At 45.1% G+C, this 13734-nt stretch overlaps 2 protein-coding genes across 2 annotated transcripts in view; one reads left to right on the top strand and one right to left on the bottom strand.

Annotated features, from left to right (window-relative positions):
* The window catches only part of pola1 (polymerase (DNA directed), alpha 1), a 46716-nt gene extending 43580 nt beyond the window's left edge, over positions 1 to 3136 (top strand). The window contains exon 37 of the mRNA XM_079575843.1: positions 2310 to 3136. Within this exon, the coding sequence (XP_079431969.1) occupies positions 2310 to 2458 (149 nt within the window). The 3' untranslated portion in view covers positions 2459 to 3136. The remainder of the gene's footprint in view (positions 1 to 2309) is intronic.
* A 4521-nt stretch (positions 3137 to 7657) lies between these two features.
* Positions 7658 to 13477, bottom strand: arxa (aristaless related homeobox a). The gene is made up of 5 exons (XM_079576176.1): positions 13021 to 13477; positions 12290 to 12854; positions 10915 to 10960; positions 8957 to 9288; positions 7658 to 8254 (listed from the first exon to the last, which is right to left on the bottom strand). The coding sequence occupies exons 1-5, from the start codon at positions 13232 to 13234 to the stop codon at positions 7996 to 7998; spliced, it is 1416 nt and encodes a 471-aa protein (XP_079432302.1). The 5' UTR covers positions 13235 to 13477; the 3' UTR covers positions 7658 to 7995.
* Positions 13478 to 13734: the final 257 nt, after the last annotated feature.

Genomic DNA, 13734 nt, shown 5'->3' with positions numbered 1-13734 from the left:
CCTCACATGGCCCCCTCGCTCCGTGTCCCGGTCCCCTCCAAACGGCAGGATTATCTGGTAATGGTCGCCGCTGCCGCTGAAGTCAACCACACCATCGAGCGTGCGCGTGCATGCATGTGTCACATGTTAGTGAGTGGCCGAGTTAGACTGGGCTTTTTAAGTGTTTAACAACGCTCTCTGGTCTCTATGGGGTCTATGTCTATATAACCTTTGTTCCCTTTGCCAAGTTGGTGTTTTTCCAGCCGACGCTAATGTAGGATGACGGAAGGACAGGATCTCAGGACGCAGGAAGACCGTAGATAGCGCTCTTAACAAAACCATATGGACCCTGTTTGGTGTAGAGTGAAGGAGCAATTATTAAATGTTGTGCTTAAATCTGCAGTAAGATCTTTTAAAGTTATCTGCGGTCTAGCAAGTCTACGCCAGTCTTCTGGAATGGAAAGTTTTGTTTGTGCCCCAGTGGAAAGCATTCACTCTCATCAACTAAAAATTAAAATGTGAATACGAAGGATTTATTTTTGCCCCGCCTGATGACATTTCTATTAAACATACTAAAAGTGAAGTAAGTCCCTAAGCCTGTATATATGGAGACGGGCTCCAGTGAGAGTCTGCTGTAGGTGATAAATCACTGCATACAGAGAAGGGGGTCATTGTGTGTGGAGTATCAAGAAGTAAAAGTTCAAAACAAGTTTGAAAGCTTTTGTTTTTTGCTCTTTCTTATGAGCTCCTCTCCAGTCAGATCACCAATTCCATCTCTTTTCACCCTATTTTCTTACTACTTCACCACAATGCCATTTTGAGCCAATACACGATTCTTCTCCCTGTAACTTACAGTCTTCAACTTGTTATTATTACTGGTTTTATGATACTTTGCCTACACCCGAGCTTCTAAATTTGTTTAGCAGAAAAGCAGCTCTGGTCTCACCCTGGCCTTATTGTGGCCCACCTGAAGGGATAACAGGGACCAGATATTGACTATATGCTAGAGTTGGTCTCGTCCATCGATCTCCTGATCCCGTGTTCATGCGTACGCCATCGATCAGTTCAGTTCTGTCACCACTCACAGGGCTCAGAGTGATAGCATTACTGACGGCACTTAGTGCAGCTGACGGTACAGTTATAGGCAGTTAGACGTGAAATGGCGCTTGCTTGGTGGTAATGTTGAGCTGCTGTGGCCACTTTACAGCAAGGCTAATAATACACAATCAGATTATGGAAAGTGAACTAAAAGAGTGAAGTGCACCTCTAGAGAAGCTGTTTTCTCTTATATATTACTTTTGACGGTGATCCTGATCAGTAATCACCAACCTTTTTTCACCAAAGATCACCTGGTCTGGAAGAAGGACGAATGAGAAACTACCATACGCTTATGAACAGGTGTTAATATTGAATTATGATTTTCTTTTTAGGAAGCATTGGTGCAGTATTCTATGACTACTGTTGTGTCAGTGTTGCCAAATGGAACTCACTATTTCCAGCTTAAAGGCCACTTGAAATCTGCAGAAAACTATGACTTATCAAAGAGAAAAAAATAGACGAAATAAATATTTTATTTGCAGTCACGATGTTTGAATTCAGGCTGATGTCGACTACTGGGGCTGTGCCAAAGATCTACCAGTGGATCGCGGTCAACTGGCTCGTAATCACTGATCAAGCACCAGACACAGGCATTAACGCTATGCTGTCATCATGGTTCTATATTGGAACAAAACAGTGATTCTTTTCATACTGTGTCTGGATGTTTCACTAATATAGAGGTGCCCAAAGTGCGGCTCTCGGGGTCCTTATTGAATTGGTTCACATTGCCTGATTTGGTACTTTTTACAGAAAGTTTCATAATTCTACACAATTATAACCTCAAAAAACAATGGACAACTAATGTTTATATTTAGTTGAGATCAAGTTGAGAGCAATGGAGTACTTTGATTAGCAGCGTATTGCAGACCTGCTTTAGATTTTAGATATTTGATAACGTGGTAAAAGTCTATGTGTGTACATGAAATATGATTATGGATGCAGAGTGTTTAATTTATACCAAGAATATTTGTATTTGTGCATGTATGAGGAACGCTGTTTATTTCTATAGGCAATGTCGTATCGCTGCCGATATTTTGTGTGCGATATCTCCAGTATATAAAGATTGATTTTGTTTGAAGAAAGAAAATATCGGCCTATGATGGTGTTAAAGGAGAATTTGCCGTTTGTCTATTGGCTCAGTATATCGGACTCATTGATATATAGGTTTATCTCCGTGAATCGAAATGAAAACTCAAAGTACGCTAACTCTTTCTTGGCTTTGTGTTCCGTAGGTCGCTTAACTAGGGAGAAGGAAGTGTACCGGAAGCCCAAGGAAGTGTACTGCAAGCTCAAGGAAGTCCCGGACAAGGCCTTGGCTGTGAGCGGCTACTCCGAGATCAACCTGGCCAAACTGTTCCAGGCCTTCTCCTCCCTCAAGTAAAACCGGGACCCGTGTACAGTTTTCATCAGGGACCGGACCAATTGGGCGTTTTATCACCTCTTTCTTCTGCTATTTTAGTGGCCATTTTAGGCGTTTGACCCCTCGACCCTCTCAAACCAACTGCCCTATACATAATGGTTTTGGTGTGGGACTTCAAATCCAATCACAATCGTCCGCCCTTTGACATTGACACCGCCTGCAAACTCTTGACTCGACTTGCTACGGAGAGGGGAGGGGGTTAGCAATCACACCTAAATAGCCCCAGTCTATTGTGTGAGCGATGGGCGAGCCGTGCGCACGCGTGTGTGTATCTATGGGTAAAAAAATGACTCGTCGTCCGTCGCTAGCAGCCAGTGTACTCCAAAAAGCCACTAATTAGGCAATGATAGTGACCCAGGCGACTACGACCAACCGAATGCCCGCAGCGATGGGACACTCGCTCTGATTACTACCATTCATCCCCCGGTGTGTAGCAGTGCGCTCCGGGCCGCCAGTGTGTGTGCGTGAGAGAGGAGGATTCTGGGAAGAGACGGGGTGAGCGAGGCCACACGCACTAAACGAATGCTTTTGTATCAAACATCTCACCTCGTCTGTTTAACCGTCTTTCATACTTTGTATTTTAGCGCATATGGTTGTCTGCCTTCAGTAGCTTTGGATGATTTATAATATTTTTTGTTTGTTTGTAATGACTCATTTGATACTGGTGTTTTTTTTGATGAAACATTTTTGATACTCAATAAAATGCTGATTGCTAAGTTTTGCTTCTTTTTCCATCTGGGAGATCGTATTATTCCAGCAAACAGGGTTTAAGTTTAACCTCTTAACCCCCACCCGAACCGAGCACGTTGTCTCCAAATCTAAAAAGTGTCTTGAAAGAAGAGGCAAAATAGAAAAAGGGATGAAAAACGTGACAACAAAAATAAGACTAAAGAGCGATGGAAAAACATGACAAATGCAATGGAAAAAAATATGAAAAAGCAACAAAAACATCAAAAAAAATGCGAAAACACGACAAAACAAGCGACAAAGAGACAAAAATGTGAACAAAAAAAAGCTGTGAACAAAAAAGATACAATCGGTTTTATAGGCCTTAGCTTTCAAATGAGGCGTTACACAAGTCTGTAAACTCAAGTCGAACAAGCTTTTAGATTTGAGTAAAGCTGAACTTGAGAAAATGTGCTTGGTTAATAATTGTTTTACTTGAAAACACCATATATCTTCAAGCAGGACTTTTCCGTCATGAGCCGTCATCTGTTCTAGGTTGTTTAAGTGTTGCAGACGTTATAGAGACTAAAGAGAACAGGATCTTTCAGATAGTCGGTCTTACTTTTGAGAATGTAACGCATTGATTTAGGATTTCAGCGCCATTTCCCCCCCAATGTCACACTTCCTCATTCTCTAGCAGCACCAACTTCAAATAGAGCCATACTACAAACCCAAATGTGTTTGTTTTCTGACGGTGAAAGCTTTTGTTATAGTTTTGTGCTTAAGGGTTATTAATACTTCTGCCTTTTTTCTGTTCGCATAATCAGCCTCATCATCATTATGCCCGCCCTATTGTGGATAAAGTCTTCCAAGTAGACGTGGGGAATGGAAAGTCAATCATGGCTATTATTGTGACCAAGTGCCACTGCGCGCGAATGCCTTCAATGTAACGCCAGTGTTAATCATTTAGATCTTTCGCCCAGTGCGCAGCTCCACGTACAAAAGCGCTGCACATTTTTTTTTTTGTGTTAATACAGTGGGCGATTTTTACTCGTTCCTGCCGCGTGTGTATTTCCATAAACACTGCACGCCTCGCAAATCACTTCAAAACCACTGTAACTTGGGGGGGGGAAAGCAACCTTAAGTGGGCTGAACACTTACACCGTGGATAGAGCGCGCGCTGCGTGAGAGTTCGAGCCTCTTTTTTTTTTTTTTTTTTTACTCATCGCTTTCTAACTTTACATATTTATTAAATCATATCAACAGTGCGAGGCTTTAGCTCTATCTCACTCTCTCTCCCCCTCTCTCTGCGCATCCATTTGTCGAAATTAATCAGTGGGGCCTCTAAATGGTGTGGCGTTTTTTTAAAAAGTAAGTGCCCGTTTTGTTCCTCTTGGCTTGGACCAGTCAAATGGGAATTAATTCGACTCCGCTAAGCTAATAAGGTCGTGCACGGCGCTTTTATTTGGTGGCGTTAAGCTTTATTGCTCGTCGTTTTGACCAGCGACGGACAAGGTAAGGCTTTGATGAGGGAATTAGTCGCCTATTCTGTCGCCGTTATTCATAGGGAGGTGCGCCATACAAGCACCAGAAAGGGGGGGTGTCAAAAGGAGAGCCTGTCCCATTGCAAAGTGTCTCCCTTGTCGGAGCTTGAATGGGTGGTTATGAGACGATAAACCGCTTAATACACTGAGCTAATTGGATGAGAGCAAGGGAGACGGGGGGAATTAGGGGGCGAGCGGAGATGGGGAGCGCCGGTGCCATGGCCCTCGCTATTCAGAACCGGCTCGCCTGGAGGGGAGCGGCGAGGCTCGGGGGTCGTTCATCATCAAAGGCCCTTTTTTTTTTCTTCTTTTTTTTTTAGAGCGTCTCACTCCCGGGGCCCTGAGTGAACAGTGATCCAGGGCGGCTGCGTTGGAGTGATTGGGCCTATTCTCTCAGGCGACGGGGACGCGCTGAGAGGAACCGAAGGCCCGGGTTGAATCCAAATCACGGGCCAAATCACGGTCTCGGACACAGCTGGACTTTGCGGGGTGGGGGTGGTGGGAGGGGGGGGTAAAGCGAGGCGATGGCCGTGATGAAAATGGTGCTTTTTGGGGGGGGGGAGAACAGTGCACCTGCGTTAACCTGTGAGGAGCCGCGGCCATTGTGAAGCTCAACGCGCATTATGTCACCACCATTTTTTTGTATTTTTTTTTTTTTTTTTTTAATGGAGCCAAATTTACGCACGCTATTTGCGCGCGATTGGGCCGTGCGGTTCTGTGCGCCAACATTTTTCAGCATATGCAACCAGGAGCCTTTTAATCCCTGGTCTGGGATGGCGCTGAATAGGAAAGGGCACACATCCAACAAGTGACTTTACGGGTCCACACAGCACAGCCAACTGAATTTCAATTTTCTCGCCTTTTTTTGCGCCTCAGAGAAAGTTTAAATCCCGGCGCAGCGGGCTTTCCGCCTCCCAGCATTCCCTTGATATTAGGGACAAATTGGTTTGCTATTCATTAGTTATATTCACAATAAGATTAAAAACTCCCCCGAGCAATCTCATCAAAAGCCTATACAGGGAAAGTACTTTCGCTTCACTGCACTCCAGAGCAAAGGGATAGGGAAAAAACAAAAACAACAACGCGGGGTTATGGCTATGCATGAGAATCCGTTTCAGCCTTTTGCGTCATGGTCCAATGGCGATGCCTAAACGCGCTCTATCCACTGGCCAATTTTGAGCGCAGTGATTAACAGGTGCATATATGCAGTGGTGACCTGGAATGGCGGACCTAATATGGAGAAGGGGGGGGGTCGGGGGACGAGCTGGGACTAAATTAATCCGCGGGGTAATTTCACGCGATTTGCCCGGGCTCAAAGATGGGTCAAACGGGACAAGAAACGCCATTGATCGCTGCGATAGTCCCGCGCGTCTCTCCGCCAGTGGTCCAAAGGGGGAGAGGGGGGGGAGAGATTTGAGGGGAATTAGCTCGACGAGGTGCGTGTGTGAAAGGCGGTTTTTTTGATGAAGTGGTTTGTTACTTCATTAATGACAAAGGCGCGCCGCTTCCATCGACGCGGCATTACAGATGTTAAGACCAATTTAACGCCTTTAAAGGGCCTTGAAGGAAGTTTTGTGCTCGCCCCCCCCCTCCCCAAGCCACATAAAGTGGGCGATCTAATTGAAAAGCCCTCTCCATTGTGCGCGCGTTTCACATGTTGGGGATTAGGCTCATGAATATATGGTCAGTATTTTGTCAACTCCGCTGAAGAGGATAGACGCACGCAGGGCCACTGGATTACATTTGTCATTTGGGACTTAATACATGTTTTCCCATTGAGGTGGAATAATGCGCCACCGCGTTGGCTTTATCCCTCACAGCTGCGCACGAGCATTTTTTCAACAACCTGTTTCTTAAGCTTTAACACTTCTCCTCCAAAACAGTACCAGGAATCATACCTTCCCTCGGTGATTTAGGACAAAAACACAATTTCTTTATAACACCTTTTATTAATAGTTCTATTATAGCCTATTTCACATTTCTCCTGGTTCAGGCCTAGAAGAATTTGAAATGATAAAAGGTAAATGAATGATCCAGTGTCCATTTATTCAAATTATTCAACCAGGAGTTTTACAATCACTTAATAAAAAAATCTGTCAGTCCTTCAGGGGTAATTATCGACATAAATAATGATCTAAAAACCTAATAATAATTCATAACACAAGTGTAATTCTAGACAAGGGCTTAATTCATTTAACACTACACTGAGTGCAAATGATCAAAACATGGTCTAGTTAAATGTACGCGACCTTGTTTTGAAAATCATCCTTTTTTTTTTCTTGTATCTTTACATGATATATACATTTTTTTTTTTCTCACACAGTCATGTCATCAGAGAAGAAATCTCCACTTTTGAAACATGTCCTAAAGTCAGTCTCAACCGAACACCGCACGGGGAAATGAAATAAGTGTACACGTTAATGGGAAAGACATGAGAGTTTCTGAGTGAATGCAGTGTTGTGTTGAGTTTGGCTGTCGGGACATGTGCAAAGAGAGGCTTGTAGAGAAGGCTACGGAAGGTCTACGGACAGTTTTTCCTTTGGTTTATGGGGGACCTCCTGCAAAACGTGCCTTTATAGGAGCAGACTGGCTCAGCCCACATCGATGCATACGGATGAGGCAGCGTTACGTCCTGTTGTCCACTTGAGAACTTTCTCAAAGCTGGGTTATAGCGTTCAAAGGAATTAATAAAGTATAAATGAGCATGGACGTCTTAAATAATAAAAGTATTTAAGTAATCAAATTGTATTGTTAATTGGTTGAAAATCCACTACATACAGATTGAAATACGTTAAAATCGAGAATGTTTATGCAGTGACATTTTAATCTATGGGCAAGTTCACTTTGTGCTCAAGCCTGGATAGTTTAAAAAATGTTTGTCGAAGACGGGTTTGGACAAAAACAATCTCCCATTCTTCTGTATTAACAGCAGTGAGGTGCCAGAAGGAAAGGAAAAATAATAGTATTCTGACATGACTTTTTACATTTAAACTATAAATGCAGGATTCATTATTCAATCTGTTTGTACTGGATATGTTTGTGGCTCACTTTGAATTTGATCAAATATATTAATTCACTAGAAACATAGTTCAGCAATGACACAACTATCACACATCTCTAGCCAGTGCTCTCACAAATTTGGTCGTGCTATTTTGTTGGGGAACATGAGGTAATTGGGGCAGTCGAGCATCAGGGGACAGCAGCCTCCAGAGGTAATGAATGTGAGGGGTTTTGGGGAAGAGGGGTCTCTTGGAATGGGACAGGAGGCCTATAGCTGGTGTGGAGTGTTCAGCACACCTCCTTCCCCGTGGCTCCAGTCGGCAGGATGTTGAGCTGGGTGAGCTGTGCCGAGTGTTCCTTTGCCTTGAGTCGGAGCGCGGCGATGCTGGAGGCCCTGCGGTCCGCTGCAGCAGACGGGGAGGATGAAGAGGAGGGGTCTGGCAGCACAGGGCCTGTGTGAGGAGGGCTGTCGACAGGCGGGACGGGCTGACGGAGGAGAGCAGCCGCTGTGGAAGCACTGGTCAGTGGCCCCATACTGGAGAAGAGCCTGGGACACCAAAGGAATCACGAGATTAGAACGGCTCACTTTCATGCACTCAAATATCTGCATTGAAAATGGACTCCAAAATATTTGTCTTTGCTTATATTTTTGTTTGTTTGTTTATATTTGTTTGCCTTTGCCTTTATCATGACATGAGCCCAGTAATGTGCAGTCTAGGTGAGCCTCTGAAGTGCCCCCTTTAATTTCATGTTATAAATGCTTGAATCAGATTGTAATGTTGTGTTTTGATAAGTGTTCTCTCCATAAAGTACAAATACAAATTATGCTTCTAGCCACTTTGTCGCCTTTCAAAAATGTAAGACCGGCAGTAGGTGGTTTCTGTATCTTTGCATTATTGTTCTAATTTGTGAAAAGCAAATCAAAATCGAGGTTAATAACACAGAGTAATGTAGTGCAACATAAGTATCAAATGAGGAGCTAATTGTAGCGTGCAGTTTGCAGTGACACCGCTCCTCACAGCTTCTCTTTAAGATCACAGCTTTGGTTAATTTATTAGGGCATCTGACAGAGTGATTATACACCACTGTGAATCATTAACAATATCACACGTTTGTCAGACATGAGATGATTGCTCATTGTAGTACGATTTATTCCGGTGGTAGCTTAAGATTTTGGATTTGGAACCTTTTGAATGCTTGACAGGGATATAATTCAGTGGAAGTGACGTTATGATGTGTGTGAATGTACCTTCCAAACGTAGGTCCAATGAAGGCAGGATGGCGAAACATGGCCGCCGTGCCCAAAAACGTGCCAAGGCCCAGCGGCGTGGCCAGAGGTGGAGCTGCGCCGTTGTGGGGCGGAGGGGCCAGTCCCGGGAAGGCGGCGGCCGCTGCTGCTGCAGCCGTCCAGGCCGACTCTAGGGCGGGATGGTGGTGAGGAGGGAAGGGACCGCCCTCTAGGTAGTGGCTCAGGGGGTGCCCCGCCGTCAGAGGCCCAGGGAAGGGGAGACCTGAGGGGTGGGCCTGCACACCTGCCTTCTCTCGCTTCCTCCACTTGGCCCTGCGGTTCTGAAACCACACCTGGAAGTAAGAAGATGACATGCAAATTAATCATTTATCCAACATATACAACGTGGCTCAGTTGAAATGTGACATGTCAATCTCCCCACACGTTTTGAAAAATCTGCATGAGAGCTTCAACATCTAAAATATGTGTGAAAATGTGGTGTATAAAGGTTTTTTTTTGTTTTGGTAATTGTGTTTGTCATAATATTTATCCACGACCCAGTAGCCTATAGGTGCCATAACTGAAAAAAGCTGCAAAGTTGGAAGTTTATGACAGAAGTTTTGTTGTTATTCATCACAAACAAGTCAGTGTTGTGCCAAAATAGTTGTCTAGTTCAGGTGGTGTCCAATAGGCGTAAAGTCAGCGGTAATTACACGCACGGTAAACCCCGCCGCTCACTGTTCCCCACTAACTCTACTTTCTGACTAATTAAAGCCTGTCCCGCAGTCAAGCTTCAGAGTGGGGAGAGATAATTAAGAGCGGTGTTAACAAAAGATCCCGAAAATTACCACTGAACTGGCTCCAATAACAATTAATGCGCTTTAAATTAAATTCTTAAGAGATGTAGGTACAAGACGGGGCTATTTAACTTTCCCACGCATCCACTGTTGGCCAGTTTGCACGGGCCGCTCACAAAGAGGAAAATGTCAACATGGGCCAAAGTGATTGAACGGCGATGCTTGAGCGACAGGGACTGTACACACACGCACGCACGCACACACACACACACACACACACACACACACACACACACACACACACACACACACACACACACACACACACACACACACGCGCGCGCGCATTATTCCCGGAGGGCTGTTTAGCATTACACAGCCCCTGGGGAATTTATGAGTTTTTATCACCTCCTGATGGCGCCCGTTAAGTGATTTGTTCACCTACGGCCCCTAAAGAGACATCTGTTGTTTTACCGTGTTTGAACTGTCTCTCTGGTTATGAGCCCGGCCTTTCGACATGCGAGCCACGCTTTCAATGCAAGGAGAGGCGAAGGAAGGAGGAGAGAGAGAGGGGAGGATGGAGATGAGGGAAGGGGGGGAGGGAAGGGAAGGGAAGGGGGGTTTGGCTGTGTAGAGGTAGAGGTGGTGGTGGTGGTGGATGGGAGGGGAGGAGAGGGGGGGGTGCAAACACGTTTAATGGTCTCTCATTCGCTCCCAAGTGCAAAGCATCGGATCAATGCAGGTCTATTGCAATCACATAATGGGAAATCAAATAGCATTAGCACTCCCCTCGCTCTCCCCCCCCCCTCCTCCGTTCTCTTACCATCGCCCCCCCCCCCCTTTTCCGTCTCCTGTGATGGGAATTCAAACAGCGCATCATCTCAGGAATATACTGTTTGCTCCTGCACTAAGTGAGCTTTTTATGAATTGCCAGCGTCGCCTTAATTGCCACTAAATCGCGCGTAATAACATTCAATAACAGGAAAGACCTTCCCATTTAACACATTTTTGCCGTAATAAATTACTGCCCAAATTGGCCCCTTTAATCGCTGATCTACAATCATTGACGCATATCACCGGTTATTGCTGTGCACCGCGCGTAGAGGACATTTTTTACGGGCGGCAGATGCTCGCTTTACATTGCAGATAAAAAAGAAAAGAAAAGAAAAAAGCACGACTTACTTGAACGCGGGCCTCGGTAAGATCCAAGCGCATTGCGAGCTCTTCTCTGAAAAAGCATAAACATGGACAAAAGGGGGGAGTAAGCAAAAGGAGACAGACAGAAAAGATTCAAGGTTACAGGCCAGCGCTTGGAAGCAGGGCAGAATTGCTGTTTTGTCCCCACCTGTTGTTCACTGTCAACAATAGACGACCAAAATAAGCTTGATTTTTTTTTTTTCACCCTGGCATGAACTGCAAAAAGACGCCATAGCCATATTCTATTTTCCCTGTCACAGATGGGTAGAAATAGGCCTAGTGATTGTTAGATTTTCCTTAGCCCAGGCCTGTCACTGTAACAACATAATGGGGGAAATAATGACATCTAAACTAGCCTGCCACAAAGCAATTGACGCTCCTTTCAGCCACAAGATGGGCTTGTATAGTGAAAATTAGACCTACAATTCGCCTTAAGTAAATCGATTGGAAGATTTGAATAATCTCAATGTAATATTGTTTTTTTTCTATGTCAAATGCATTCGATGAACATGTAGATGCTGGGTGTTCAAAATGTAAAATAAAAATGGTTTGTTTTTTTTTGTTACGCGCGTTTGATCGTTGTGCGTAAACGTGCGTAAAGCGCGCGGTTCCAGCATCGGTGTGAGCGAGAACACAAGAGCACCTGCCCTTGGGCTAAAGGTTAGGCCGAAGCTTTTCTCAGACTGTGTTCAGTATCATGTAGACAGCAGGAAACCGGATCCGCAACATTTAATAATTCCTCGTGACAATAATGGCGCTGTCATGTTCGTCTGCGGATGCCAGGACAGGTATAAACGATCCCACTGTTCGCACTTTTAGGCCCTTTGTGTTCACGTATGCGAGGCTCGGGCTGAGCGTTTTGTGTTTTATAAGGTGTGAGCCGCAGTTTCCACTTACACCCGGCTCAACGTTGTTATTAAAAAAAAAAATAGAATTCACTTTCATCTTTGTGAAATGAATCAACACTGTAAATGTGCATATTTATTTTTATTGATTATTCAGCTTATGAATATATACCCCAATTGTAATATATCATCAGTTGGCCAACTGTTACAAAATAATTGCATTAGTATGAATTATTGATGCGTAACTGCATGTCCTTTACGCCACTTTATTCCAAAAGGCTTCATTTACTTGTCAGAAAATTATATTTTAACTGCATTCATTTATATTTTATTGTATAAATACGTTGTACGCAACTCATTATTTTTTACGATCTTGCTTCACTAAAATTGAAATCCCTCAGTGAATACTTTTACCTGGAGCGTTTGTATTATTTAAATGCAAAATAAATAAATAAACTAAATACAATAATAATTATAGGCAACAAACTTAATGCCATCTTAACATTATTTCTCACCTTGTGAAAACGTCCGGGTAGTGCGTCTTTTGGAAAGCCCGCTCCAGCTCCTCCAGCTGATAGCTTGTGAACGTAGTCCTGTATCTTCTCTGCTTCCGTTTCAGCATCCCTTCCTCCGAGTCGCTGCCGGCGGAGAGGCACACGCTGTCCTCGCCGTCTCTCACATCTCCGTCAACTGCGTTCAAGCTTTCCCTCTCTTCATCCTTCGGTGACAAAGCGGCAGGCTCCCCGCAGCTCTCCTCCTCCTTCCCCGTGTCCTCCTCAAACTTCAGTGGGCCTAGCTCCACCACTCCCAGGCTGCCATCCTCGGAGCCCTCGCCGGGGCTCTGGTCGTCTTCTCCCCGGCTCAAAGATGCGTTTTCCCGGTAGGATTTGCTGCGACTGATGCTCACCTGTGGCGCCTGGCTGATTTTGAGGTTGTCGCTGGCTTGTTCCAGGAGTAGCCTCTCCCTCTCCAGCTTCTCTGCGTGATCGTGGAGGTACTTTCCCCCTGGACCGTAGAGCCGCCGGAGTTTTGGTGGCAGGTGCATGTCTGCGCTCAATGACAAGGGGTCTTTCATTGGCCCTACAGAAGACGCAAAGCATAAGCGTAAGAATGTGCCATTACGGTACACGAATGACTTGTATACATGTAAACAGCATTGGCTCTGTCTTTTGCAAGAGCAGAATGCCCTGTAAATATAATCAAACAAGAGAAACCAATGCCATAACAAGTTAATGTGGTAACTTACCGTCAGAGGTTCTGTCCAGTTCTCCTCTGCTGGGCAAACCCAAACTTTGCGCCCCTATGAGCCTGACCTTACAGGGGCTGCGGCGGCCCAGAATACTGTCTATGCAGTAGGACGACAGCAGAGTGGGGGACTTGCTGTTCTTCCTGTCGCTTCGGTCGTGGATGTCTTCTTCAAACTGGCCACTCATGTCGACCCCGAGGTTTGTCCTGTTCATTGACAGTCTCCCGCTCTCCCTCTCGCGCGCACTCTTGTTGTCCGGCGCGTTACTTCGGTCGTGTCAGTGCGCACCGGGGCTGTTCACTCCTCCCTCTTCTCTGTCTCTCTCTGATCTGTCGCCCCTGTCACCCTCGCAGCTAATGACAGACAGTGGTTTGGCTGCGCCGCGCGGGGATATGCCCAGCCGCTTTCTCTTCCATGCGCTCACTTCGCATACGTGGAGGCTGCTAGTGCGCGCCTGATTGGCTCGTACAGTATGGCAGTTGACGGCGCAGAGGTGCTTTATATATTTTGGCGTTTAAGTTAATTTGGGGGAAGGAGAACAAAACCTGACATGGAGTATTTCGCCCGGACTGAACTCATCATGGCGAACTTTACGCACAAAAGCGCTGTTCACATTTCCTTATATATTTCTATTGTTAAATGCTTTATATAATTTTTTTTAAAAGTGTGAGAAATACATGCACAAAATAAAATGATGTGTGCAATGTGGTTGTG

Source organism: Gobius niger, assembly GCF_951799975.1.
Source record: "Gobius niger genome assembly, chromosome: 18".
Classification (NCBI taxonomy): Eukaryota; Metazoa; Chordata; class Actinopteri; order Gobiiformes; family Gobiidae; genus Gobius; species Gobius niger.
This window is presented reverse-complemented; position numbering and strand designations above follow the sequence as displayed.

Coding starts and splice junctions, on each gene's coding strand:
- arxa (XM_079576176.1), bottom strand. CDS start 13,234: ATGAACAGGACAAACCTCGGGGTCGACATGAGTGGCCAGTTTGAAGAA. Junction 12,855..13,020: donor ACTGGACAGAACCTCTGACG/GTAAGTTACCAC, acceptor CGTCTTCTGTAG/GGCCAATGAAAGACCCCTTG. Junction 9,289..10,914: donor TTACCGAGGCCCGCGTTCAA/GTAAGTCGTGCT, acceptor TCTTACTTCCAG/GTGTGGTTTCAGAACCGCAG.